Here is a 27,659-nt window from a genome sequence, read left to right on the forward strand (position 1 = left end):
TTAGCCTGCTCTCCACAGATATTTTGAACTGAAAGGCCCACTTTCAAACAATAATTGCTTTGCTTTGTGTGCCATCTCGCAGTTATCTTCTCAGCTCCAACTAAAAAGCACACAGTGCAATTCCTGAGACTTGAGAAAGATTTTAAAAATGAGAAGTTTTTATAAACATACAGTACATATAAATAAATTGTATATAATGACATCTTTATAACATGCTTTTGTTGAGATTGAGGCCTCTGCTAGGTGTACAGTCATTTTATATGGTGGTAGTGTGGCTCTGGAAATGTTGGTCTGACAGTCCATCATTTTGGTTAAGATTTTAAGTTGACCTATTATGCTGATCCCCATGTTAAAACGCACCTGTAGTGTTACAATGATGGATGCCAAGCATGGGCAAAGTCCAGATCATGAGGTAAACGTAGGAATAATCCCAGGATAAGCCTGCAAAGTGTGCGAAATGGATTGCTGTTGGGCAAAACCAGACTCATGATGAACAGCCATCTGCCAAAACTGTGTTGAGCCTGAAAAATGGGATAGACGGAGATGCAGGAAGAAGGAAAAGGACAAACAAAGAAGCAAAGACACCAACAATGACTAAGATAAATTTTGTAGTAACAGTGTGAGTAATAATGGTCAAAAGTATTTGTAGTTTTAACCTCTTACATAGGCTCTGTTCCTCCAGCACTGGAAAGCAGCCCTCCTCTGGCAGCCCTGCAGCGTTCTGCCCCCGAGAAGTCTTCCAGAGAGCTGGCCAATCAGAAGAAGGTGGGCATGTGGGGAGGGGGGCCCTTAAAGAGACAGCAGCTGAAACTAACTCATTCATGCACAGGCTGAAATGAGGGTTATTACAGACGTCAGTATAAGATTATCAAGGAGTTTTTTGAACTGCAAATCATGAAAATCTACATTTTAGGTTTCACAGACTGACAACATGAAAGGTGAAAATGAGTATAATACGGAAACTTTTAATATATAAAAAAAAAAACTTGAATCATGGCGTAATTAAATGTTCCAGATCAAAAACCAATAATAACTCGGAAAATGCTGCAAAGGCTAACTTCTCACCTCTCCTGTAACGTGTATGAGTCAGTGTCTAGTGATCGAGTGTTTAACTGAGAAAGAAGGAGCTGTGTAGCCAGCCTAACTTGTGCCTATCCATCATTGAAATCCTGGTGAAAATGATGGCATGAATGTATACTCATCATTTGGATGCTTTGGAGTAATGGGGTCAATTAAGCAAAAGAATGACACTGAAAAGGTATTTTAATGAAACAAGTTAAGGAGATGTTCCAAGAACAAGTGATGCCTGACTAGACAAAGTTTGACACTTATGGGATTTAAACTTTCCTGCCAGACAAAAAAAATCCTTGGACCTTCGTCCTATAGACAAAGTCCCTTTAAACACAGAAATCTTTATTTGTCAATAACCAAGAAAAACATTTTTTTTTCCTGAAAATGGACGAGGGAAGAGGGAAGGGTAAGTCTTTCTAAATTTGTGTTCTCATACAACACAACTGAAATGTTGTTGAAGAAATGCAACTTTAAATGGTTTTCACGTCAGTGGGAGATCCTCTGTGCATCATAAGTAGGGCCCTCCATCATGTGTTCCTCACCTTCATGTCTGCCAGTGTCCCGACGCTTACTCCTCTTCCTTTTTTTTCCCTCTTTATTTGTTTCTCTCCTATAGACGGATAATTGCTCTTAATTTTTCTTGGTTGACTTTCACTGATTTTCACAGCAATAACTCTTGCGACGCTTAGCGGGGCAACGAAGGCGAGTGCTGTCAGACGGGGCCCACTTAGGGAGGTTTTCTACTGTCACTACAAAAATGTGCACATTTTGGGCCACTGCTTTGGTTTCAAGTTTGTCAGCTCCAAGCCGTTGCCTGCCTTGTCTGTTGATGAACTGTGCCTCTGCTTGTGTCATTAAAAAGTTCTCTTCACTGATCTACAACCTCTGCACAATGTTTCTCATCTCCATGCTCATTTTGGACGACCTTAGGGCAAACTTGTGCAGGAGGATATATCTTTCCATGAGTCAATTTTTCACTACAAATGAGAATTTAATCTCCTGATTTAATATTAGTGGGTACACAACATTCTGTAACTTTTATTCGGAAGAAACAAGCTAATATTTTGTTTTAAAGTCTTCAGATGCAAAAACAAGCTAATGTCACCCTGTCCTTGCCTACAGCAACATTTAAAAACACCACTGTGTGTCTATATACAGCTCACTGCGAGGCTTGGCAGTGGCTCATCTTGTTCAGTAATAGAAAAAGACAGGGATAAACTTAGGTCAAGTTAGTGCCAAACATACAAAACTCAGGTAGCGTTTGGTTCCTCTGAGGAAATAGTTTCTGTCTTAATTTAGCAGGATATGTATTACTAGGAGACAGGATTGTTCAGTGAGATCTACAGGGTTCAAATTAAAACCACAGCTGCAGCACAGCATGCTGCATATTAGATATTATATATTGAACTGCTGCTGGATATCAGGTCAGGGATATGAGCCTTCCCCTCGGTAGTTAAAGTGGCCAGGCCTCGGTTAATCTGCGGGGAGGCTTCTCTGTTGTTGTGGATAGAGCAACGAGGGTAATTGATAAGTGGCTGCTTGGGAAGGAAACCTCCATAATTAAATAGAAATTCGTCAGCTCTTTCACTTGAGCACGCTGTGGATGTGGTGGTGCTTCCAGTCTCCATGGCAACTGCAGGATGCTGGTCTAAATTTGAAGAGGAGATGCAGAGTTGGATGTTTAATTTTCTGATAATGGTGGATAGCACACAGTTGGGTTCAGGGCAGCCTTCAGCCATCTCCTCAGCGTTTATCTAAGCACGAGTGGAAATGTATTTTGCCGTTCAATGTCATGATGGTCTATTTTGAAGCACCCTCCACTTTTTCTCATTGAATCATGGTCATGAAGATGGATTATTCTATTATGAGCCCAATCATTTGACAGAAAATATTATGCTACTCAATTTCCTTTACTCAAAAAGAAAAGGAGCTCATGCAGTTTTCTCTTTTCTTTTCTTTCTTTTTTTGCCAACAATCAGTTTTAGGCCTTTAACACAGCTGCTGCAGGAGGTATGCTTTATAGTCTCTGACAGAGGCACCAGAAGAAGCTCCAAAGTAAAATGTTAATAACATAAAAATGAATCGTCAAGTTTAAAGAATGATCAGCAGAACAGGCTCACACACAGCACAGCAGGAGATACACAACAAAGTCTAATTTTACACAGATACAGCTGTTTGTAGTCACAAAGGCTTTTCTGTCTTCAGGTTACAGTGGTGTTTCACGGTTTGAAATATCAAATAGAAACAAAGAGTAACAACAATAATGCCAAGTTAATCATAAAAGTACAAATAGAAGCACACGAGAGGAGGAACAAGGGAAGAGGATTGAATATCAAACAGAAACATGAGCCCTACAGCAACACAGGTAGAACATTCAATTTGTTCAGCATACATGGATCCCCCCCTAACTTGTGCTGCTTTATAAAGTGCGATCATACAGAAAATAATTGCTAACCAGTAATGGATAAACAGTGTCACGCTCGAACATTATGTCCAGCCAGATCATTAAACTTCCATCCATCGGGGTCACAGGGGGCTGGAGAAGATGCCAGCTGCTGTCATTGGGCGAGAGGCGGGGTACACTCTAGACCGGTCGCCCGTCAACCACAGGACTTCATTAAACTTTAATACATAAAAAAAAAAAAAGAGAACTACTTCTGCTTGCTGACAGAAAACACTTCACTGTTCAACGTAAGAAAAAATCATCCGCACACAAGCTACTTATTAAAAACAAATGACTGCATTGCTGTGTTATACTTCATTCTGATTGGCCTATCAGCATAGTAACGGTCATCCATTCCTTGATAGCAAAACTTGAATAAGAATAATCCAATACTAAGAAAAGCATATGGTTGCTAGGGATACGGCTCCTTAAACAGACTCTGGTGGACTAACTGTGGTCATATTAATCTTTGGAAAGAATTCCGGTTTTTTTTTTTGGTTTACTGTGGGAAGAGAAAGGAGACGATAACCTCAGTGAAAAGAGGTGACAAGATGTTAAAACTGAAGACTGACGGAGAAATAAAAAGAACTGAAGATGGCTCATGAAGAAGCCTAAACAGGCCATGAAACGTGGTTTGGGATACGGTGGTGTTTAAAGACTGGAGAACAGAAAAGAAAATGTCCACAAACTCCGACAATGAAGGGGCAGAAAATAAGCCAGTCAGGGTGCTGCGCCGATTCATGCGGATCTGTTCATCTGGTCTCACTTGTTCAGTATAATAAGATTAATATCAGTGGGAAAATTAAAAGTGAGCAGGTTGTTATAACAAAGACAACCCTATCTAGGTTAGATTCTTGGATGAAAAACCACTCACTATACATTGTCCCTTCCATATATCCTCACATTTAAAAACAGCTTTGCTTTTGTCCAAAAATGCTGCTCACAAAATTCATTGTAGTAATTTTGTTTAAAAGAAACAGTTTGGTTGGTGCAAAATCTCCGAGATTTTTCTGTTGCAAAGATGTGGTAAAATAAAAGCAATTTTCCAATCCTTCAAGCTGTTTGGGTTTCACACATGACTGTCCATTAGCGGTTTGTTATAATGGGCGACCTGGGCACATCCCCCTCTAAATATTGAGACTTTTAATTATGCCTGGAGGTCGGTCAGTGCCCGTCAATAGTCATTATAATGGATTTGCAATCATACTGGTCTATTTCTTATGTGAATACATCTTGGTTGAGGGATGCCGGCAAAATGGAAGGGAATCTAACGAAGTGTTTGATTTACCTCAGAAGTTTGATGATGGAGCTGGGAAAGACTTCACAACTGCTATCCAGTTACGAGAGGGAAAAGCAACATGGACGCCTCCAGGAGTACCTTTGTTTTAATTGACACATGCAACTCTCCCCGAAAACTTTGGGGGGAGATCTTTAGGAGTTTTGTGCATGTGTGAAAGCACTATATTTCCCTAAAGTTATTCCTTGTTGCTTAGAACAAAACAACGACTTACACATGTAAAGGACAAGATCAGCAAAAAGAAGCACCACGTTATCCACAGAGGGAGCCTAAATCACCATAAACCAAAAAATCCTCACAGGAGCTTTAAGATAAACTAAGTTGTTGAAATGATGCTGCTCCTGACTGCCTTTGGTCCAACCGTATGTTTGACGAGTATAGTGAGGCTTTCGTTATATTGTTTGTGGTTTAAGTTGTCATTAGTATTTAGTCACCTGTCTCCAGTTTCTGTACTTCTGTAAGTTGTTTTCAAATGATATTTTGTCAGGTGGAGGACCAGTAATACATTGCAAATAGATGAACTCTAATGAAGGTGTGATTGTGAGCTGTGTGCTGACAATAGAGTGATTGATTGTTTCATTCAATTTAATTCAATTCATTTTGTATAGCGTCAACTCATAACAAGTGTTATCTCAAGACACTTTACGGCCTGTTCTGGCAGGCCGTCAACCAACGATCTTGAGGAGCCTAAGAGAGCTCAAGAGCTCTCAGGAAAGTAGGTGGTTAGTGACTGAGATTTACAGATAGATATATGCAGTAATATGATGTACTGTATATGCACACAGAGAGAGAGAGAGAGAGAGAGAGAGAGAGAGAGAGAGAGAGAGAGAGAGGAGCTCAAGGTGCCAGTTTAGTGTCAGGGAGTTGTCAGGGAGAAGACGTGTAAAGTAATGAGCTCTGAAACGTTACATAGATGATAATGCCTGAGGGCTTGAACATTATGAGGAATTAATTGATATCTTGGAGGACACAATTTAGTCTGGCGGTTGCCGCTGCAGAGTCCATCAATTCCTGATTATGGACATCTCCTGGGATGTTATCCCACTTATACCATGCCAATCAACCCCCCCACCCCAACCAATTGTGTTTTCTGCATTCTGAAATGAAATCAACTTATTACCAAACAATATTCCTAGCTTCCCTGTCAACACCTGAGGGTCTGACTAGTTCCATCTTATAAGGCTCTTGTGCAGTGGAAACGTTGCACAGAACAAATCTTACAATGCGGCATGGCAACAGGAAAGATTTGTCGTCTGCTCAGCTCATATGACATTTTGGTTCTGAAATAAGCCAGAAAGCTGAAGAGCATTATTTTTTTTTAAATGTGTTGAAATTAAGTCAAGTAGTTAAAATTAAGTACAAAAATGTTTAAAATATCTTAAATTCCTGTGAGACTATAGCTATCTATCTAGATGTACAAATTCTCCCAAACTCCACTTTAAGATGTTACATGATCTAATTTAAGGTCATAACTGTTTTGAGTTGAATAGTGAATGCAGTGTAAATGGTATCCTATGTAATGAAATAAAAGGGGCAGTGTTTTTCTTGCAGCTTGCTGCCCTTAGCTTTCAGAGGTCATTAATATGTTGCAATAGATTTAAAACTGCATCATGTTTCCCTGGTTTATTATTTTTGATACAGGCCAACACTAAACTGTATAAACAGCTCACTGATTAAGAACAATGATCACATGGTTTCTCCTGATTTACTAAGTGGGTGTCCATTGTCAGGAATGGACGAACACCCTGCAGCAAATCAGAGCAACAGAATATAACAAGTCAGTGGAATACAGCCTGTTAATGTTCTGACAGCAAAGGTCAGAGGTTGTGCTCGTTTAGGTCATCGAGCTAAAAACTCCTTTAGGCCATGAGGATATTATTGGCCTGTCAGTATTTATGTGTAACACCTGGATTCCTCTGCTTCTTTGTTATTGTCAACAACAGAGTGTTGAAATATTACTAAATGTTTCTACGCTCACACTGAAAACAAAAGTGTCCCTAATCAGTTTTTTGGCTCATATGTGACTCGGATCTGTTGATTAAAAGACAGTTTAAACAGCACAAGTCTCATTTCAAAGCAGATTTGGGTAAACCTCATATCTGGTCCCAAATCAGGTTTCGCTGATCAGACTGTGACGTCACTCTTTACTGACACAAGTCATAGGCTGTGTCAGGAGGCCACGTCCACTACATACTTGAAAGATACATACTGCATGCTAACCTGGTTGTTAGTGTGCCATTAGCAACATACTTAAACAAGTAGCACACATGCAAGTACGCGTCGCGCTGGACAGAATAGAACAACCCCGACAGGAAGTCCGACAAGGAAACGCACAGATCACCCAGTCAATTTCAAAATAAAACACAATATACGGACTCACCGTGATATTTTCCATCACTTTATCAACATTAAGTCAAAACAGGCACCAAATGAACAACAAACCAACCTCAGAAGGACAAAGCAACATGTTGTTTGCACGTTTTTCGTGTCTACGTCTACGCGATCTTGTCGTTCTCCTGTGATTGGTGTACAGCTGATCATGGCTCCACTCTGTGCTCACAAATTCCAGAAACGGACCCAGTGGGGCAGGTCGGGCGCCATCTGACGGAGCAAACCGTGAAGCATGCTTTCAGTTTACTTTTGAAAAACACCATATTGCATGTGACTTCTTTGTTGTCATTCTTTTGCGCATGCGGGCCAGTTCACACAGGAATCTGATACTGCCAAGTAATATGAAAGCCCCCCCCCAAAAAATGGATCTGAGCTTTCAGTCCAATTGAACGTTAAAGAAAAAAATGCAACAATAAGAATATTTTTTGTGTAACTGACTGTATTAAACATCCGGAAACGTTACAAAGTATCATCAATCTGGGCAAAACTGTAAATACAGGCTGATGAAAAATAAACAAGGAAACATGGTTTATTCCACGTGATGGGAAGATGAAAATGATCTAAGTCATCCTCACTCTTTATTCAAACACTGAATTCAATTGTTTTTATTACATTTTTTATGTTGCAATTTATGAGAACCAATCAGCTTTTGCTTTTGGATGTTTATTAGTTCAAATATTAACTTGCACACCCTTGTCAATGTTTCTCATGAAAAACGTATTCTGTACATTTCTGACATTCTTGCCATGAATAACATGATTTTTTTTTTTTTTTTTTAAATGATGAGAGTTTAAAGATATTATGTTCACCAGCAGAGATGCAGCACACATTATTAAAACAATATGCACGAATGCGTCATGCTGCAAAAGTGGATTTTCTTTTCCTTTTACTGCACACAGATAGTCAATATTTATTTTCTTGATGCTTGGTTCAGACGGTAACGGCAATCAACCCACAAGCAAATTGATGAATATGTAAACCGAGCACAAATCCATTTGTAAGAATTGGATTGTTGTCTCTCTTCCCTTGTTTCTTTGTTTTTTCTTTTTCATTCGAGCCACATGAGTTCAAAGCATTGTGATAAAAATATTAAAATCCAAAACATATAAAGATAGCGCAAAAGCTAACAGGCACACCTTAAGGACTTGGTTACTGTGGCTGGAGCCAAATTTTGTTCAAATGCAAAAGCTTTATATACTATCTACAAATTCACATTTATTGACTTTATCTTTGAATGTTCATATTTAAAGTCATGTTGTTTTATGTCGCAAAGAATAGCTTAACAAACTGTACAACATACCCTTTATCCTTACACCCTCCTGTGTTTTATCCATTACCACATTATTCAAAAAGCTATTTTAACATTAATCCTAACTGTGGCACATTTTGACAGCAATTCAACACATATATCAAAGTATTTCCACATGAGAACAAATCCTGATAAACTGCACATTATTACCTCTGCCATGCCTCATCTGGTATGCAAAGTAAGACAGCGTCCATTGATTGATGTCTCCAATCTGCTTGGTTTCACGATCAGTCAGAGTAAATAAATGACCCAGGACAAATTACTCTTCTGGTTTATGCCACTCAGTGTGTCTTAAATGTGACACCGATATTCAGTGTGACAGATGACAGGCGCTTCACTCCTTTTACATGCAGATCAATAATCTCCTTGAAGCAGTTTGTTGACACCTGGACACCCTACACCTCCAGTTGCACAGCGATGAAGAGGTGTTCTTTGACTTTTGATCTGTATTGACTGACGAGCTGATGAGGGGGAGTGTTGAGGCTGCCAATGGAACTCTTAAGTAGCAGGTTCATCTCTTTAGTGATTCTGCTCAGAGGCTCTCTGCAGGCTTGACACAACCTATGAAAGTCAAGTAGGGGAGCAGAGAGGAAGTCCGTACATGAAAAAAAGGTTGAGTGGTTTAAGAATATTCTGGATTTTCCATCTGACACAAACCCCCTACAAAAGAGGCTTGAACAGGACTTCATTTGATTTACAACACGCATGTTTCAATCCATGGAACATCGAGCCCTGATTCCTATTAAAACACTGAAAAACTTTGTGTTCGGCTAACTGAACTCATTGACGAGCCTTTGAGTATTGTCATTAGAGTCAGCAGCTCATCACTACAGATACAAAGCACCACACTTCTGTTGTGGTGCAGACAATTAAATGTTAATCAGATGACGATCACAGTGAGCATGTGAACGTGCGACGGGACATCCAACGCTCAGGGACAAGATGTAAGGCAAATTCATTTTGGCTGCAAAAGACGGCTGAATCACAAAGTGTAGCTCATGCCTTATGCTCTGTGTATAGATTGGTTGACATTGTTTTGAAAAAATACTATGCCACAATTCATCATCCAGCTGTCGGTGGGTAAAGGTGGTGTGGTTCTGCTCTGAAAGGCTTGTTAGTTTCACGTTGATATAAAAGATACATCTCTCTGGTGATGATGTTACAAGTTGTTAAAATCTCAGTTGTTACTCTGAATAAACAGGCGAGTTTTCTTTTGAAGAAGTTCTGAACATTTGTTGTAAACCACTTCTTCCTTTTGTTGCAACTTTGTCACTCTCTCCACACGTCTTTTTATTTTTCAATTCAGTCTGAAGGATGGAGTCTGAGTGCTGCATTCACTGCTTGACAAGACAGACGCCTGCAGATGGTTCTTTGTCCTTTTATCATCATCAAAAAAGTCCAGTACTCTTGTAGTGAGGTGCTTTGGCTAGACAAATGAGCTGGATACTTTTGGTTCATATTCCTGCTTTAGAATTTGGACTTTCTCTTAGTGCTTTCACCACATGTTCTGCCACTGCCTTTGTAAGACGTTACATTTCCTGCGAGAACAAAGATTCCACTTTGTTTTCAGGACTCTAATAGAAAAGAGCAGCATCAATCTTAGTTTTCATTACCTTTAGCCATTCCTTTGAGTCCTTTTCCTTTTTATTAGCCCGATCAGAAAGAACTTGCAGACTCATACTCTTGAAACTTTTTTTTTCTGTCATAAAGGTTTTTCAAAACTCTGTTGTGGAGATCTGGGTGACCTCAGATTGCAGATCTTGCTGGATCCTCCTCGAGCGAGAGCTGTGGGGGACCCGGTCCATGCCTAGTCATGCGGGCTTCTTCCCTGCTTCTGACGGAGCACAGACGGACACAGGCTCCCTGGTGTTGTTGCGGCCTCTGGCCAGACTGTGCTGCTCCACGCGGGTCCTGCATGGGAGGCAGAAATCCCTGAAGCATCTCTTAAAGTTTTCATCCAAAAATGCATAAAGGACAGGATTGAGGCTGCTGTTGGTATAGCCCAAGGCGATGCACAGGTGCCAGCTCGCAATAACGAAGGGGTTCCTGCTGTCAATCTCTACCATAGTCTTCACGATGATGAAGATGTGGATTGGGGTCCAGCAGATGATGAAGGCTGCAACAATCACCAGGACCATGCGGGTAATTCGGCGCATGTTGCGGTCTTTCTCTTTGGACCCTGAAAGCAGCCGGACGCTCCTCAGACGCAGGATCATCAGGCCGTAACATATGGTGATCACCATCACAGGAACCACAAAAGCAAAGATGAAGACACAGATCTTTGTCACTGTGTCCCAGTACCAGTCAGGGTCTGGGAACTTCAGCATGCACATGGTTTTACCTGGAGAGAAGGAAGATAGAATAAGAAATACTTAGGGTTACAGTAACAAGCTTGTTTGGACAGATACTTGTTTCTTTAACAAGGGCTTAAGACAAAAAATATCTGTACACACAAAAGATTGCAAGAAACCAAAATACTACAGTTTTTGCAGCTGTGCTAATGAAAGACGTTAAAGAAAGTATTGTGTTTTACAGTGTTTTTTCTTTGGCTGTGGTTTTAACAATCCAAGGCTAATGTACGAGGGCTTTCTGTCAGCCCAAACCATAGACTGTAAATACTAATGGACGAAACCTGAGTGATGTCAGCCATCTGTTACGGCAGGGGGTTCCGGAGGCTCGTAGGCAGCAGCCGCCATGCTAGAAATCCAGTCTCACCCAAACTTTTAGTCAGCCTAATGACAGGCTGAGAGCTGGAGCTGAGGTGCTGAGGAGACCGGAGGTTGCAGCTTGGCCCTAACATTTTTTAAAAAGCTTCTATATGAAGCAATGCCTGTGAGCTAGTTCAATCAACTAGAGCGGCACCTGATTTCACACTGACACACTGCGTCATCCTCCACAATTTCCTGACACATTCGTCCACCCACTTTGGCGGTTTAGGCTGCAAGATTTCTCCTCTCTCTCTCTCTCTCTCTCTCTCTCTGCTCTGTCATTGCCAGCTATGCCCTGCACCAGTGCTTCACTCTTTAGTCCCAACACCACTCCAGCATTCGCTCTGGAGGGTTAAAGATATTTCCTTATCACTCCTCAAATCCCTGCATGTAACAAATGTTTTGTTGCTGCAATAAACATTTCAAAACTTTAGAAAAATGAGATATCAGACTGAATTACTTATATTGCGCCCAATCACAACAAAAGTTATTTAATGAAACATAACATTAAGGCTCTGCTCTAGATGATTCCATTGGTAGTATTTGATTAGCAAGCACTTTGCTACAGCAAGAGGTAAAACTTAATCAAAAGTTGGCAGAAACCATAGACTCATGGGCCTGTCCTGACAGATATCTAATATCAGTAATCTGGATATCTTCTGGCTACACTGGAAGTCCTGAATTAGTGAATAATTAGTGAATTTTGCATAAAGGGGACATACTGTATTATGAAAAGTCCACTTTGACAGTGTTTTTGAACATATATTTGTCTACTGACCCACAAAATATGAAATAAATCCATCTAGTACTTTGTTTGTGGTCTGCATAAGTCTCACAACACAGAGAAAAATGCTCTGTTTCAAATTTGCTCAACTTGTGACATCACAGTGGGATTCTGGTAAAAAACAAAATACCCTCCTCTACCCTGATATCTCCACCCATGGACTTCCCCCCAGCCTAGAACAAAACTTTTGTGCAGGTCTGCCATTTTTATTCTTGCTACAGAGGAGTGATGTCTACCGTGAAAATTCAGGGGGTGCTCATTGTATTTAAAGAGACACACACACCAAAACGGCGCGTTCTGAGAGAGCTGGTTTATACAGGGTCACAAACCTCCTCTGCTGCTTGATTCATGTTATATTTTGACCAAAGCTCAGCACAGACGTTTCATTTAGACCACAGGGGACTGTTAGTGGAAAAGTAAAGCGCTGTAATTTCTTCAATTTACTGACATTAACCCCAACATTGGTTTTTAACTTTTTTTTAAAACTAAGTGGAACAAACGTACCAGTCTGCTACAATGTATAGCCTAGCTTCCTTTCCTGTACTCCTGCCATTTTCTTAAAAGAAGGGCTGAGCTGGCCAACATTTCTTGAGGGTAATATAGTTACTGTTGACAATACAACTACAAAAACACTGAACTATCACTTTAAGGGAGATTCTGATGAACATAGACATAATACATTTGGACGTTGGGTTAGTTTTTCTGAGTCAGTGATCCGGGCAGGACAACATCGTTTAATTTTCAAGGATTCATTCAAACAGTTTTTTGAGTTATCAAGGATTACTTGAAAAGTAGATGAGCTTGATCATTTGAAATAATCAAGACAAAACATATGCATCACAAAATACACTAAAGAGACATAGGAGATTTTAAAACTCTAGTCATTCATGCATTTACCTTCAAAGTAAGTACTCTGAACTACAAATAAAAAGAGAGTAGTATAAAAACAGTATTATTTGGGGTTTCAATGGAGGGTTTGTGGTTTCAGGGGTCTAAGTGTTCCAAATGCTATTTCTCTGGCTTTGTGAATCTTCAATGTCTGTCTGATGCGAGGCTGCAACTCAATTCACCATCAACATTTTACTTGATTTTCCTTTTTGTCCTATGGAAACTCTGATGAAAAACCAGAATCTTGGCATAATAAAATCTAATTATGCTGATCAAAGCCTGTCGAAGGTCTTTTCTTGTACGAAGAATGAGCCATACAGATTCAACTCTGGGTAGTCCTGCTAGTTCTGGAACAGATATTTACAACAAACTAAGCCTTTAATTAATCATGAAAGATTGAAAAGCAGAAAAAAAAAGCTCTGTCTCACCATTATCTGACACTTTGGTCACAGCCATGAACATAATAGGCACCCCAATCGCTGAGGACAGGACCCAGATGAGCACGTTGATCATCTTGGCCTTGACGGGCGTGCGGAACTCCAGCGCCCTGACCGGGTGGCACACAGCGATGTAGCGGTCCACGCTCATCATGGTGAGGGTGAAGATGCTTGTGAACATGTTGTAGTAATCGATGGCAATTATGAGCTTGCACAGGATTTCTCCAAACGGCCAGGTGTTCATGAGGTATTTGGCACTCTGGAATGGCAGCGTGCTGGTGGCCAGGGCGTCGGCGAGGGCCAAGTTGAAGATGTAAATGTTAGTGGCCGTCTTCATCTTGGTGTATCTGGTTGTGTTAACAGAGCAGAGAAGAAGTGTTGGCAGTAAGTAGCAGCAGTAATGAGAGCAGCTGCTTATGGAAGTCTCTGTTATGGAATACGGGGATTGGAAAGTGATATGTGCAGCATGATTTTATGGCTTACATAGCGAGAGATAATTCCCTCATGCTTTAGTTATGCAATGTACAGCACCAAATGTCTAATGCTAATTCCTCACAGATTACTTTTGTTTTTCTAAACGGGTGATTTGAGATAATGATTACAATTGGCTTGTTGGCCTCTGATCAAGCAGCACTACTTGCACAGAAAGCACCAGAGACATTGTGCTAAGAAAATACTAACGCTATTAAAAAAGGTTTATCTATATTTTATGTGCTGGACTGACTTTTAGCTTAGGTCTGTGCATTTTTTGTTGTATGTGAGATGAAGATATTAAAAAAAAGATATAAAAAACAGTAATTTTCTCCCCGGGGAGCACAAGACTTAGACTCTTCTCTGCTCTTATCAGAGCCCTCAGAAGATATGTATATATTTACATACAGCTTCATTAGTTTCCCAAGAGACAGCAGGATTTGCACATCATTACATTTGAATACAATCAGACTTAGTGGACAGCCTAAAGGCACAAAGAACCAGGGAAAGTTTAAAATGTATTAAAATATTCTGTTTTGGAATAGAGTATGGATACATCAAGCTCACACTATATGGAATCAGACAAACTTATCTTCTGTTCTAGTTTGTGTTCCTGAATCATAAAGGATTGCATGAATGCATTAAAGCTATTGTTTTTTTTTTAATGAGGAAAGAATAAAAGAAATATCAATCACAATATTGGTACATTCTTAGTTGCTCTGCTCCGTGGGGAAAGCAACCAACCAGATTGATTTATATTAGTTTTTCTTCTGCTCACACAGTCAATAGCCCACAGTGACTCAAACGGGTCTTTATGGTGGTACTGTATGAGGGCTATATATTTTCAGACACATCACAGATACTCTTTTCATCCTGCACTTCTTTAAGAATCTTTTGTGATGCTTTTGTATTGTGAACTTTTTTTAACCAAACGGATTGGTATACATTACATAATCAACCTGATTATGGGTCTGACTCCCCACTTCAAGCATTCCCAAGCAAAATCCCAAATTAGGAATGTTTCTAAAGATTATTTTATGTAAAGATTAGTTTGGCTGATTTTTCTGTGCTGTATGATGTGTTAGGAGTGATCTGATCTGCTGGGAGAGACATCTTGAGCACCCAATTGCAAATCATACATATTAAAAATGAATAATATTCTCCAACTGATCTCCTGTTGTTTGGGGAGAACCCTGAGGACAGCCGAACATGCACTTTGTGAATTGTCAGGATTGCCAATTGGGAAGCTGACTGAAGAAAGAAGTACAGCAAATCATTTTATTTCTCACCTCCAGGCTAGATCCCGTTGTTAAGGTTACAGAACGCTCGCGCAGAAGCGCTCAAAAGGAGCTGAAGTCAGCGCTTTTTTTCTGAAAAAATAAGTAAAATGTGAACACAGCCTAAAGGAGGAACTGCAGTTATTTGCACTTCCGCATTGGATCATTTTTCAACACCAGAGGTTGATACTTGCATACTGTTTGGCGCATGTCATCCCCTACACTATCCCACGATTTCCTGGCTCTCTTCAACTGCCCTTTATAACAAAGACCCAAAAGCCCTAGACTGAAGGCGGAAAGTCTGCTTTATGAGGAATAACTTTTCAAAGGACAGCAAAGCATGTCCTCTCTCTCTCTTGTCATATGGAGTTTTTAAAGATGTAGTGTCTGAACTACTAAGGGAAGAAAATTGCAACTGTTTTAAAAGTGAATATTTCTGCAGGACACCCCCAGCATAACATTTATATCTCCTGTCATTTTGCAATCTTCAGTATAAAGTATCTTTCTTTGCTAACATAGCTCTCATATCATGTTGTCATGTTTTAGTGATGCACACTGAATTGGCCCAAAAAAATGTTTTGATGTTTTTTTCTACACTACTTTTTATTTTTTTTTACAATTTGTATTTTTAATTATTCCGTTTTCTATCCAACACAACCAAAGGAGAGAAACTAGAGATAGACATACCAGTACTTAAAAGACCACCTGTCAAGCATTAAACTGGAAACCGCATGGGACCCACAATGGATTGAAGACATTGATGTTTATTAATTTCAGTAGACTTATTTCTATTACACTATCCTTAAATGTTTTGGATTTATTCACCATGTAATTCATCTCAGCTATGAGTAAAACAAACAATTTATGGAAAGGCAAAAATAATTTCATGTTTGTAAAATTGGGTCCTCCTTTCAGCTATCTTGTTGCCAGTCAGAATTTCCTGAGCTCTCAAAGATCAGATTAGCATCTTAGCAGGAAATGCGCTAATCAAAAGCTTAATTGATGATCTCTATCAGATTTTGTTCATTGATATATTTGTGACTTATTCATGTGGACTGAAATATTGCGCTATGTAATAATTCAGCTTGATGTGAATATTCAAAGTCTGATGTCAAAGAGTCTCATCAGTTGTTCCATTATTCACAGATGGATCCAACATCTGCCTCTACATAACGTCATTACTACTCTCTGCGTCTCTTCAGGTCAGGGGAATCTGGTTCAAACATACAAGTTTAAAATGAAATGTCCAATGCAGACATAACCTTTATAAATTGTATTTCAGTGTGGAGAATAAGCCTTTTGATGCCAAAGCAGGAAAAAATCCAGGTGTAATTTATTACACAACAAATGGCTGCATTCCGTTTAGGAGTGCTATTCCCAGAGAGCTGCTATTATGTACACTGGATCAATGGCATGGCTTACTGGGACACATAAATGAAACTAAAGCCCCATTCTTACTGCATTTATTTATCCAGGGGGTAACAGATTGGCCTATTTTGAAACCAATATGGCAACAGAAAAATGAAAAGAATAGGAGGGGAGTACACCAGTGTTGGAAAGAAGCTGACAACAGTAAGAAAAATGATTTGGGGAAAAATAGCTGCACACTCGTCGCTATGGAAAAAAGTCTCAATAATTTACCAACGTTTGACAAGACAAGTCTTGTATTTGGCAATTCCCTAAAGATACCATGATACACTGAAGAAGACTGCCACATTGAAGTTTGGTAAATTATTAAAACTCTATGGCTCTGATTGTGAAATCTTCCTCTTAACAACAACTTGAAAGACACAAGGAATGCAAGACCCTGTAGGAACTCATCGTATATGCTGTTGTGATGTCAACCACAGGTAGGTATAAGTTATTTTTCTCTGAGCTGCTTCTTTATTCCACTTTTAGTTTCCACTCTGGTAAGGCTGAACAATAGAAAGTATGACAAACAACCTATTTCCTATGATGCCATTTACCAATCAATCAATCAATCAATCATTATTTGTATAGTGCCGATTCATAACAAGTACAAGCTCGTTTCATTACTGCTGACAAGGCCATCTGTTTGAACCTATGGTTTTTTTTCACACCAATGGGACGTTGTGTAAAATGTAAATGAAAACAAAATGTGATGATTTGCAAATCATTGTAACCCCGTATTTCATTGAAATTAGCACAAAGACAACAAATTAGATGTTGGAAATGAGAACAGTATTATTCTTGAAAAATGATATACACATTTCCAATTCATTTTCAGGAAACCATTTTAAAAAAGTTTTGACAGGATATGTTCACCACTTTGTAGCATCACTCTGTCAGAATGCGAAATTTGTTACCATTCGTTATTCATTTAGGGTTTCAGCTGTTCAACAGTTCGGGGTTTCATAAGGTGACAAACATTTTCAATGGGTGACAAATCAGGATCTCAAATCTCTATTTTTTTAATCGAGACAAACGGGAAAGAGAGAAGACAGCAGCAGATGGCTGGTGTTGAAATGCTCTTGTTTTTTTAATCCTAATCCGATGCCTTTATTAAGTTTGCTTACTGCAAAGCAGAGCCTTGATCTTGCGATTACATACTTATGTAAGGGCTGTCTGTAAAGCAAGCATGATATTTGTTTGTAACTCTTGGAAAACACAAAATGTTTTGCTTACAGTATAGAAATTAGTTCAAGTCAAATAATGTGAGTCATAAAAAGAAAGGTATAAATGAAAAACTCTCTGTTTACTAGTGCATTTCAAACTGTTTGTTGTCTTTGAGCATGTAGAATGAGGCCCATCTTTTGTCGGGGGGAAAGGGAATATGTTTATCGTCAGAGATGCTTTCATTATTGAACCGTGATTCCAAAAGAAATCACTTTCCCCTTTCCCTGATCTAAGCTGACAGGACGAGATGGCACTGAGTGCATCCTGCATTGTGGCAAAGCTGTCACTTCATTTTTCCTTCAGTAAACGACTGAAGGGGTTCGGATGCTGTTCCACACTGCCTGTCATACTCTGGAGATGAAATGGTAGACGGAGGGAGAAAATGATGCAACTGTGCCACCTTCTACTGTAGGGTATGTTTGTTTTTACAAAAGAAGGATAAATCAGGGGCAAAATAATTGGATAGGAAAATGTTGCTGCAGCTTTATGGGCCCTGAGATATAATGAAACATCCACAGTGGCACACAGGAGCTCGGCTGGATTATGAGGTTTCCAATAAGGATACCAGCAGTGTGGCATGTACTGTGGTTGGAGAAGCTGCTGCAGGGGGAGGCTTTTTGTATTCCATTACTGCAGGATTCTGGGCTGCAAAACATGCCATGTCTTTAGAGTATATGCACAACAGAACTTTAATTTCACACAAGTAGAAACGGGCTGTGTACAAATACAAAGAGACTCTGATTAGAAGCTGATTCTGTTTCTGTGTTCTGCCTTTGCAATCACTGCACTGGTCCCGAGGTTATGTAATGGTTAATTCAGAGAATAATTCAGATGAAGGGGAAGGCTTTTTAAATATCCACCACTCTTTCTGAAGGTGTTCAGAAATCTATATAAAGCGCTCTTTTTTATGTTGGAGTAAAGCATGTTTTTCTTCTTCACAGTCCCACTCTTTGATGGTTCAATGACTTCCCTCTGTGTTTATGTTTTTTCATTTGACTGGCTACTACCAAGCTGTCACGGCTGTCCAATCACATCCTCCCACTTTTCTTTGGGTGTCGATTCACAAGAAAGTCTGTTTTAAACATAAGATGTACAGTGTCCTCTGACACCGGAGAGTATTGACTGTCCTGACCTCTGTGTCTGTAAACGATTTCTGCCTTTTCACAAAGATACCATTGATCATGCTTAATTGCGACTGGTTTATTATTCAGCCCATCATTAATCAAGGGCTGATAGTCTGACATTATGTAAATCCTGTAAAACCAGCCAGAGATAATGAAGAACTACAAAGTTCACTGGGGCAACAGAGCTGAAAATATTCAGGACAAATATGTCTAAATGAATAACCCTGTGTTCTTGATTAATCAATCTTGTAGCAGTGGCTATCCAGCAAAGTAAGCTGTGTCAAGTTAATCAATGGCAAATGCTAGAAAGACTGTTGCTGCTGTATCAGAGCCGTGTTAATATGGTTAGGTTTAGGGTAAGACGAAGAAACTTCAGTTTGTAGCGATCGTAAAATGAATCATGCTATACATATTAAGTCTAACTTGGAAAATGAACTGAGATGTAATGTCTCCCTTTAATGGCAAAATAAATCAACTAAATAATGACTGTACCAGGTTTTCTGTTTGCATTAGCATAGCTGCTGATAAAAGTAATCGTTTATGGCCTCCACTACAGAATTACACAATAAACATGTGATTAGTTGGATGGTAATTTTAAGACTATAGTCCTCCTGTGGAGGGATTTTCCAAACCTGACTTAATACTGGTACCCACACATAAGTTTGTTTCAATGGAAGTATTATGTCAACATTGACATCTGGTTATACCAAAAGAACACTGGCAAAAATGCTGTAGCTGCGTCGGAAATCACACATTCAGTACCATTCAGTATCACTTGACTGACAAAGTAACAATGTTCACAGTGCTGCTTATATTCTGTCAAAAAGGTGCAACCCACAAATCCCTTTCTATTTGGGTGCATTACCATAAACAATGAAGATGACATGACACTGATTTGTATACGTATCAGATGTAGACTCTCTGCCTAGCAAACAGTTGCTGACAACATATAGTTGGCTCCTCTCCATATATAGATCTGCTACTACTTAGGTGCTTCGCTCATATAAGGTCACAGCTTCAGACACCTAAAGGTAGGAGTGTTAACACGTGGTAGGCAGACTTAAATAATACATTTCACGAAGTTACCAAGATGAATGAATTTCATGAAAATTCGTACTAACACTCACCTAAACACACACACACATTCACACACAAGTCGGGCACCACCCGCAGTTTGCCTTATGTTGAAGTTACATGATTGCTGCTGTCCAATTAAAAATGTGCAGAAACACAGACTGGGGATCAATTACAGCATTTCTTTTCAGTGATAACTAATGTTGTTATCACTTTCAACAAAATAATAATATAAGAATACTCATTTATTTACGCATGTAGACTATGGTCTGGTGCTTTTGTGTTCACAAGCCTCTCTTCTGTCATCGATGAGAGCAGGCAAACGTCACTTTCTGACCGCCAAAGCGATGCGCAAATGCACGATGGCATATATTGCTTGGTTAGTGACCATTTGTTGTGCACTACTTTACACAATGCATTGTGGGATAAAATGAGTTCACTATGCAGGGTTTAATAATTCTCACTCAAAATGGGTGATTTTGGACACAGCCTGTCTGCTGTTCAGGTTTTGGTCTATTGATTGGAGTGGCTAATGCACTAGATGAGCCATTTCTGTGGACATACATGAAAAGGTTGAGGTCATTAGCACATTAGGAATATGCTTTGTCAGGAAAGCAGTTGGTCAAAAATGGTAGCGTTTTAAAGATAAATCTTGACTTAATTATCAATTTGTACTTTTCTGATGACTTATTTTGGCTGTGGAGTTAAATCCAGCTCCACATTCACAGAATCATTCGTCTTTGCTTTACTCCATCAGTCTTTTCTTCGCTGGTGCACAACGATAGCTGGACTCTCCTGTGTATCAGGGCCTGAAGGCCATACATACAAGACTCAGGCACACAGTTGGATACAAATGCTGCAGGAAGATATGGACAACAAGCAGTGAAACACAGTGGCCATGTTGAGTCAGCTCAGGAAGTTGGCAGACAAGACACTGAATGACAAACAGTCATGCTCCTACTGACTACAGGATATTTTCAGCTAAATTTCAATTCCCCGTCATTGATGCAAGAAGTATGTGCACTGATGGAGCTACAGCAGCCGGTAAAATCAGCCATCATAAATCCATAAGCTATTAAAGAGTGTAAACTGTGTTGTGTTTTGTTCGTCGCAATCATTTTTCTACACCTGTAAGACAAACTGTAAGAGACAGTTCAATCCAGACAGAGAAAGTTGTAGTACCCAGTAGTCCAAAGTTATTCCTGGCTCTCTAAGTCGTTTGATTTGACATGCAAGATTTATTTTTCACATGATCTTAATTGGTCTGCAAGCCGACACTCGACGAACTACAGGATTTTGCACTTCTGCATCGGCTTCATTATTCAACACCCATGGTTGCTGCTTGGTTTGTGCTCTCTGATTAAGGATATATATTGTCCTTTCAGCTCAGTAATTGCTGTTATCTAATATATGTCCCCATGCTAAAAGTTGGCGCTACTGCACTAATGCTGCTTGCCATTGGTCATTCAAACTCAAAGAAAAGAAAGAATGAACATTGCAACCAAGCAGCAAACTTTGGTGTTGAGAAATTTGCGGAAGGGGAAATTTTGAAAGTGCTAAAAAACAGTAGTTCCTGGAATGTCCACTTGAGGGACACATCGGACATGTTGTTGCAAGAGCTGGGGATCGAACCCCGACCTTTCAATTTAGAGGCGACCGCCTCCACCAACTGAGCCATAGCTGCCGACATAATGGGTTCCTTTCACACTCGGATACTGAAAGTTAGTTTTGTATGAAGATGAGTTACTGCTAATTTTTGTAAAAAAAACAAAAACAGATTTAGTGCAGTTACAAGAGCTTAATCTTAAAATGTTAGGGTTTGGAATACTACTCATGACATTTTGTGGAACAACAAACTCCATGAAAGAGACAGAGAGGGTGAGCGTACTAACATGGACAGTAAAAAAATCAAGAAACAACAATACATTTGATCATTCAAGTATGCAAGTATATCAGTTTATTCATGGTTGTATGAACTGCACTACAGACTGAAGTCTCTGCTATGAGTGACCAAGTGACATTGGCTCATATGAACTGGTCAAACATGACTTGAGTGTATAATGTAATCTTGTATATCTATAACGACTGAATGCTCACGTCGCTGTATTATTAAAGAGTGTATAATGAACTCTTAAGAGGCAACATCTCGTGCCGTTTACGTGCAGTCTGACTCCATCACCATCTAATCATTTCCTCACAGACTTATGCTTAACTCCAGTGTTGTAATGCTGTCGCTGCTTTCACATAATACTGTTCGTGTTTGATGCCTGTTGGAATATATATATATATTTTTTTTTATTAGGTGCAGTAGAGTGACAAACTGGTGACACAAATGAGGCACAAAAAAACAAACAGACAAGGTCAGGACAGCAACTTCAAAACACAACCAGCAAATACATTACAAAACGATACGAGATACCTAAGAAAGGATACAAGAAGTGAAAGAAGCGATAGAGAGAAAGAGAGAAAGGGAGGGAGAGAAGGTGCTTTGTAAGGGGAACTTGAGAGGTAGAAGAGAGTTGAGGAGTTGAGCAGTGTGTATGGTATGTGTTGAATATGTTGATGTTGAACAATGTTGCGATGTGAGAGGTGAAAGTTTGTGTAATGATTATGTTTTAGCGGTACTTGACTGCAGCCAGCGAGCACACATGAGAGGGAGAGGCCACCAGACCCAGCAGAGGGAAGCCGGCCCCAAATGCAGTAGCCTGTTTTGATAAGGGATTGATGTATTATCGTCCACAGAAGTCACAAAAAAATAAAAAATAGATAATAAAAAAACAAGGACGAGATTCAACAATGTAATAATAATGATTATAATAATACTAATTGGAGAAAATGTAAATTGATATTTCAGACGACTGGTTTTATGTAAAGGAAGGTTCAGAAAGGTAGAGAGAAAAGGGAGAATCGGATAAGAGAGCATGGGGGCCAGGTGGGTGTTGTGTGTGTGTGTGTGTGTGTGTGTGTGTGTGTGTATGTGTGTGTATGTGTGTTTGTGTGCGTGTGTGTGCGTGCGTGTGTGCAAATTGGGCAGTTCATTTTCTGACTGAGGCAGTTAGTTGTTCCATTAATATATATTCGATGAGTACGTTTTTCAAATGTGCAATATTGTTTTTTTTTTTCTCGACTTCCAGTTCATGAGGACAGTTTTCTTGGTGATGGGTTAGGGTTGGAATATTAAACCTTCTAAAATCAGGGTAAAACACTTTTAGAATTGAGGAGAAAAAACGGCCCTGGAAAATGAACCCCTTTGAGTATCAGGAGCATCATGCTGAAGCTTTATCTTCTTTCTTTGCCAAAGTATGACCAAACCCAAATATCAATGTACTGGATCAGATCGCTGTCCAAGATCTGCAGTTCAGTTAACAATCCACTTTCCCTCTTATCCAGTCTTCCACTTGCTGCACACCTAAATGACTTCAAATGAAGGCCACTTGGCAATAAATTGCATGAGCACTGAACCAGTTCTTATCAGACGGGTGTGGTGACAGCTAGGAGTCAAGGCAGAGGAGAGGAAAGCTGCAAGATAAGAGGAGCTGCTGACCTAACCAGCATGGACCATCTCCAGGTGTCACTAACAGCCTCTCCATCTGCGGTCAGATCGAGAGGCTCTACATGCATCACTAGCCCCAAACCCAAATTCATACTGACATGACCATCCATGCAAACAATACAGTAAATGGGGTTTGTGTGCATCTCATTGTCTCTATCTAGGAATATAAGTTGATGGTAACATCTTAAATTAATGAGTGATACAGATTTTAGGAGCAACCTAGTGTTCAAGGCAAAACAAAGACAAAAGGATGCTTTCAAATGCTATTTGGTTTCTTAAATCCAATGTATTTTATCGAACTGCCGAGGTTAGCGCTGGACGGGTAAAACATTTTGTCCTGGCATTTTTAGATCCAACCGGCCTCTTTCAACCACACTACATGCCTGTACACCATCTATGTGCCCCCGTTTAGGTCTGCCCAAACCATTTTGAATCTGAGAAGAAAGTACCATAGACACATACGGTATAATGGTGTCTCCTGCCGTCCGGTGCATTTGTTTACAGGTCATTTAGGAAGATTGCAGGGGCCACCTGTCCTGATATTGTCTAGACATTTTCAGGACTGCATATTAGCAAAGGGCTCATATGTCAAGTTCAGTGGACAAGGGAGAGGGAATTAAGACATTATCCAATTCAACATCATGATGTAAATAATGTTGGTATTGTTTTGTCCCTCTTCTAACTAAAGAATCAGTCTATTTGAGGTCATACTGCTTCAATGAGCCTCTAGGTCAGTGGTTCTCAACTGGTCAAGCCTCAGGACCCACCACCAACCTTTCATTAAAAAATTGCGACCAGAATTTCAGATAATTTTCAACCAATCAGATTTGTTCAATGAAATATTGTGCTGTTTGGACCTCCGACAGTACAAAACGTGACAGAACAAAGAAAACGAAACAAAACAAACATGTTGAAAAAAGTGCTTCATAAACTTTTTGACACAATATTTGTTCGAGGCACACATTGGCGACCCACTGAAAATGGCTCCGTAACCCCCTTTTGGGTCCTGACCCACCAGTTGAGAACCTCTGCTCTAGGTGATATCATGAACTCACTTTGTTGAGGAATGACATAACTTTAAAAAATATATGTTTGTTGTTATACGCTGCAACCACAGGGGTCGCCAAGTCTACCAAGACTACATTCCAAGTCTTAACCAGTAAATGCTATCTTAATGATAATACAGAAAAAAAAACACAGAGAAGCTGCTATTTCATTAGGAATGCACGATGCATCAGTTGAACTTCAGTATCGACTATCATTGGTCTTTTTGACGGACATGGACACATCTGCAAACAATGTGGCATGCACCATTGTCAGTAGCCAATTTCTCGATTGTGACAATGATGGCAAGCTAGTCTACCAAATTAGGCAGAGGAAGTCATCTATTGTAAAAACTCTGGGATAAATCAGTGACTTTCAGTTTGTCAGACATGTTCCAGTGAGATTTTAAGAGGAGAGACTAGTAACAACTTAAAAATTGAAAATATATATTCATATCAGAATTGGCAAAAGGCTAAATTATTCTAAACTTCGGAATCTGCCATGATTTTTAGAATCAGTGCACTGCTAAACACTGTGCATCAGGGGACGGTTTACAAACTACAAGAGGATAATTGATGAGGACGAGGTTAATTTTTAATCCAGCATTTCATTTTCTTTCAAAGTTTTGCTGCCATCTCTTAAGTTTGCTCTGTGCAGAGTTTGAAGATGTTCCACAGAAGATAATATATTCTGACGGGCATGGTTAATGTGCTCAGCTTCCCCTCCCTGCTACCGTCTCTGGGGGGTCTAGCATCACTGATGAGTCTCCTCGCTCACACAAACACAAATGCCTGACGAATAGCCGTGCACAATTTGATTCACTGCCTTTTCGGAGCTCTCATCCATCTTCTCTTTGTCTCCCTCTTAACTCACCCACATCCTCTTTGTTTATTGTCAAAGGTATTATGTCTTGCCCATTCTTCTCATTGCAACTCCTGAATGGGAATAATGGGTGGAGTTCTGAATATTTATGGATTTTTCGTGGTTCGATTTCCAAAGTCTGCATGTGCAGAAAAGGACTTGCTTGTGGCTTTTTCCATATTGATCCTTTTTTCCCTGGCCTCTTTCCCTCTGCTTTTCTTTTTCACTTTACAGAAAAATAATAACTAGCTATTTCTTGTCATTCTCATGTGTCATGTCATGTACGTGACCTGAAAAGTGAACACTGCTTTGCCTCTGCCTAGCTGAGTTATCCTACACTTCTGATATAGGGGCCTATGAAATTAATTCAACCTGTTTGTTTAATCCCCCGCCTCACTGGTGTAATTAAAGCTGTGATGATATTGGGTGAACACATACAGTGATTACAGTGTAATTAATATGATGAGGGAGAACAAGCTGAGCTGCTGCCAACGCTATAGAGGCTTTTTTTACCTGACAAGCATGCAGGTCAGGGCTGACAGGTTTTTCCACAGAATGACAGAAAACTTGTATCAGACAGAAGGGGGTGGGGGGGGGGGGGGTTATAGTGTATATTGCTTTAAGAGCTGAGGCAAACTGTGACTTCAACCTAACAGTTTTCAGTCAAAAAAAAAAACAGTAATGAACAAAATAAGCTCACTTTCCAAAAAAGCACAAACTTTAAGCTTTGAAAAAATGACCTGTCGTTCATTCAATGTGTTGACACTTTGATTTTTAAAAGCAATGGTTTCATCATTCTTGTTTATATGCTTTTAAGGAGGTAAACACAGAACCTACATTTTAACAAGAACAATCAAGAACAACAGATCAGAGAACAAATAAAGCCAATATGAATATATTGAATATTCTAATGGGAAGATATTATTTTCCCCTCAGACTCACTGGACAAGAGCATCTGGTGATGTGAGAGCTAACTGCACCTGAGACAAGAGCTGACACTCTCATCCCACCAAAATCAATGTTAAAATAAAATCTTGCACATTTTGATGCTGTGCGTAAAAACACGAAACATGACTCATGCTTTATGCAAGGACCTCAGATCACCTGTTTAGGGTGTAGCCCCATCCCCATCCCCAAATTCAAACCCTTAATACTAGCAGGACATTTATGGGGGATAAAAGAATAATCAAATTAAATTCTCAAACTTTTTATTTATTTATCAATTTTTGCATGTCTATGCACACGCACTAAACATTGGACCTTTGCAAGACACAATTTCAGCAATGCATTGTAGAAAAAGTTAGTGAGTTACGGCTACACGCAAAAATAAATGAACAAGTGCAAGACTTTTTTATGAAAACGCACTATAATGTGTTAAAATTGTGAGATTATGAATGAAACTTACACTTTCCAAGTGTCGGTCAAAGGTCTCTGCACAATGAAACAGGGAAACTGGAATGAATGGAGCTCTGTTTAGACTGTTTCTGTCTTTTTTCTTTTGTCTTTGCAAACATTTGACACGCTGCGTTTAACGACTGTAATTAAGAAAAACAGCAGCAGTGTTTACCTGACCACCCCGTACATGACGAGGACGTTGCCCAGCAGTCCCACCACGCAGATAACGGAGTAGAGAGCCGTGATGGATATGGCGATGATGATCCCCCCGGCGCTCCTCACCGGACCCTTCTGCTCCGTGTAGTTCTGCAGCCTGCCGCCCATCAAGCCGCTCTCCTCGTCCGGGAAGGTGACATTGTAGGGGATGACGGAGTAAAGGTCTGACAGGGAGAGCTGAGCTCCCGGGACCGTGTACGGCTCCATGCTGCTGCGCTGCCCACTTTCTCCAAAATATCGCAATGAACTTAATTTTTTGTAAGGGAATGGAGTCCGAATAAATGTAATGAGTGGGGAAAAAAGTGAAATTGTTCCAAAAAAAGAATTTGGGAAGCAGAGAGCCTGTGCGTAAAAGAGCTGAAGTCGTTCCCCGGTGCGATATCCGGATAGTGGCGGAGAGGCTGGCTCCTTAGCAGCGGTCAGCTGTCTGTGTAACGCTCTGACTGTGAACAACCCTCTTCTTATACTCTGTAAGATCTCCACCTCACAGCCCGCGCTCTCTCTTATAACCGTGCGTCGACTTCAAGGCTGCGCGTCCATTCGGTCATGGGCGTCAAATCGGAACGGTTGGTGATGGGTGCGCAATACCTGAACATGAGTGACAGTCCTGATGCTATCTTGTGGTTTAAACTATGATGCGGAGGAAATTATTTAAGGAACGATATGAAAGCAAATAACT

The 27,659-nt window shown here is 39.9% G+C and overlaps 1 protein-coding gene across 1 annotated transcript; it reads right to left on the bottom strand.

Annotated features, from left to right (window-relative positions):
* Positions 1 to 5,606: 5,606 nt before the first annotated feature.
* oprd1a (opioid receptor, delta 1a) lies at positions 5,607 to 27,584 on the bottom strand. Its single transcript, XM_020638037.3, has 3 exons — positions 26,937 to 27,584; positions 13,320 to 13,675; positions 5,607 to 10,852 (listed from the first exon to the last, which is right to left on the bottom strand). Exons 1-3 carry the CDS (start codon positions 27,185 to 27,187, stop codon positions 10,323 to 10,325), a joined length of 1,137 nt encoding a protein of 378 aa, XP_020493693.1. The 5' UTR covers positions 27,188 to 27,584; the 3' UTR covers positions 5,607 to 10,322.
* Positions 27,585 to 27,659: the final 75 nt, after the last annotated feature.

Source organism: Labrus bergylta, chromosome 19, assembly GCF_963930695.1.
Source record: "Labrus bergylta chromosome 19, fLabBer1.1, whole genome shotgun sequence".
NCBI lineage: Eukaryota > Metazoa > Chordata > Actinopteri > Labriformes > Labridae > Labrus > Labrus bergylta.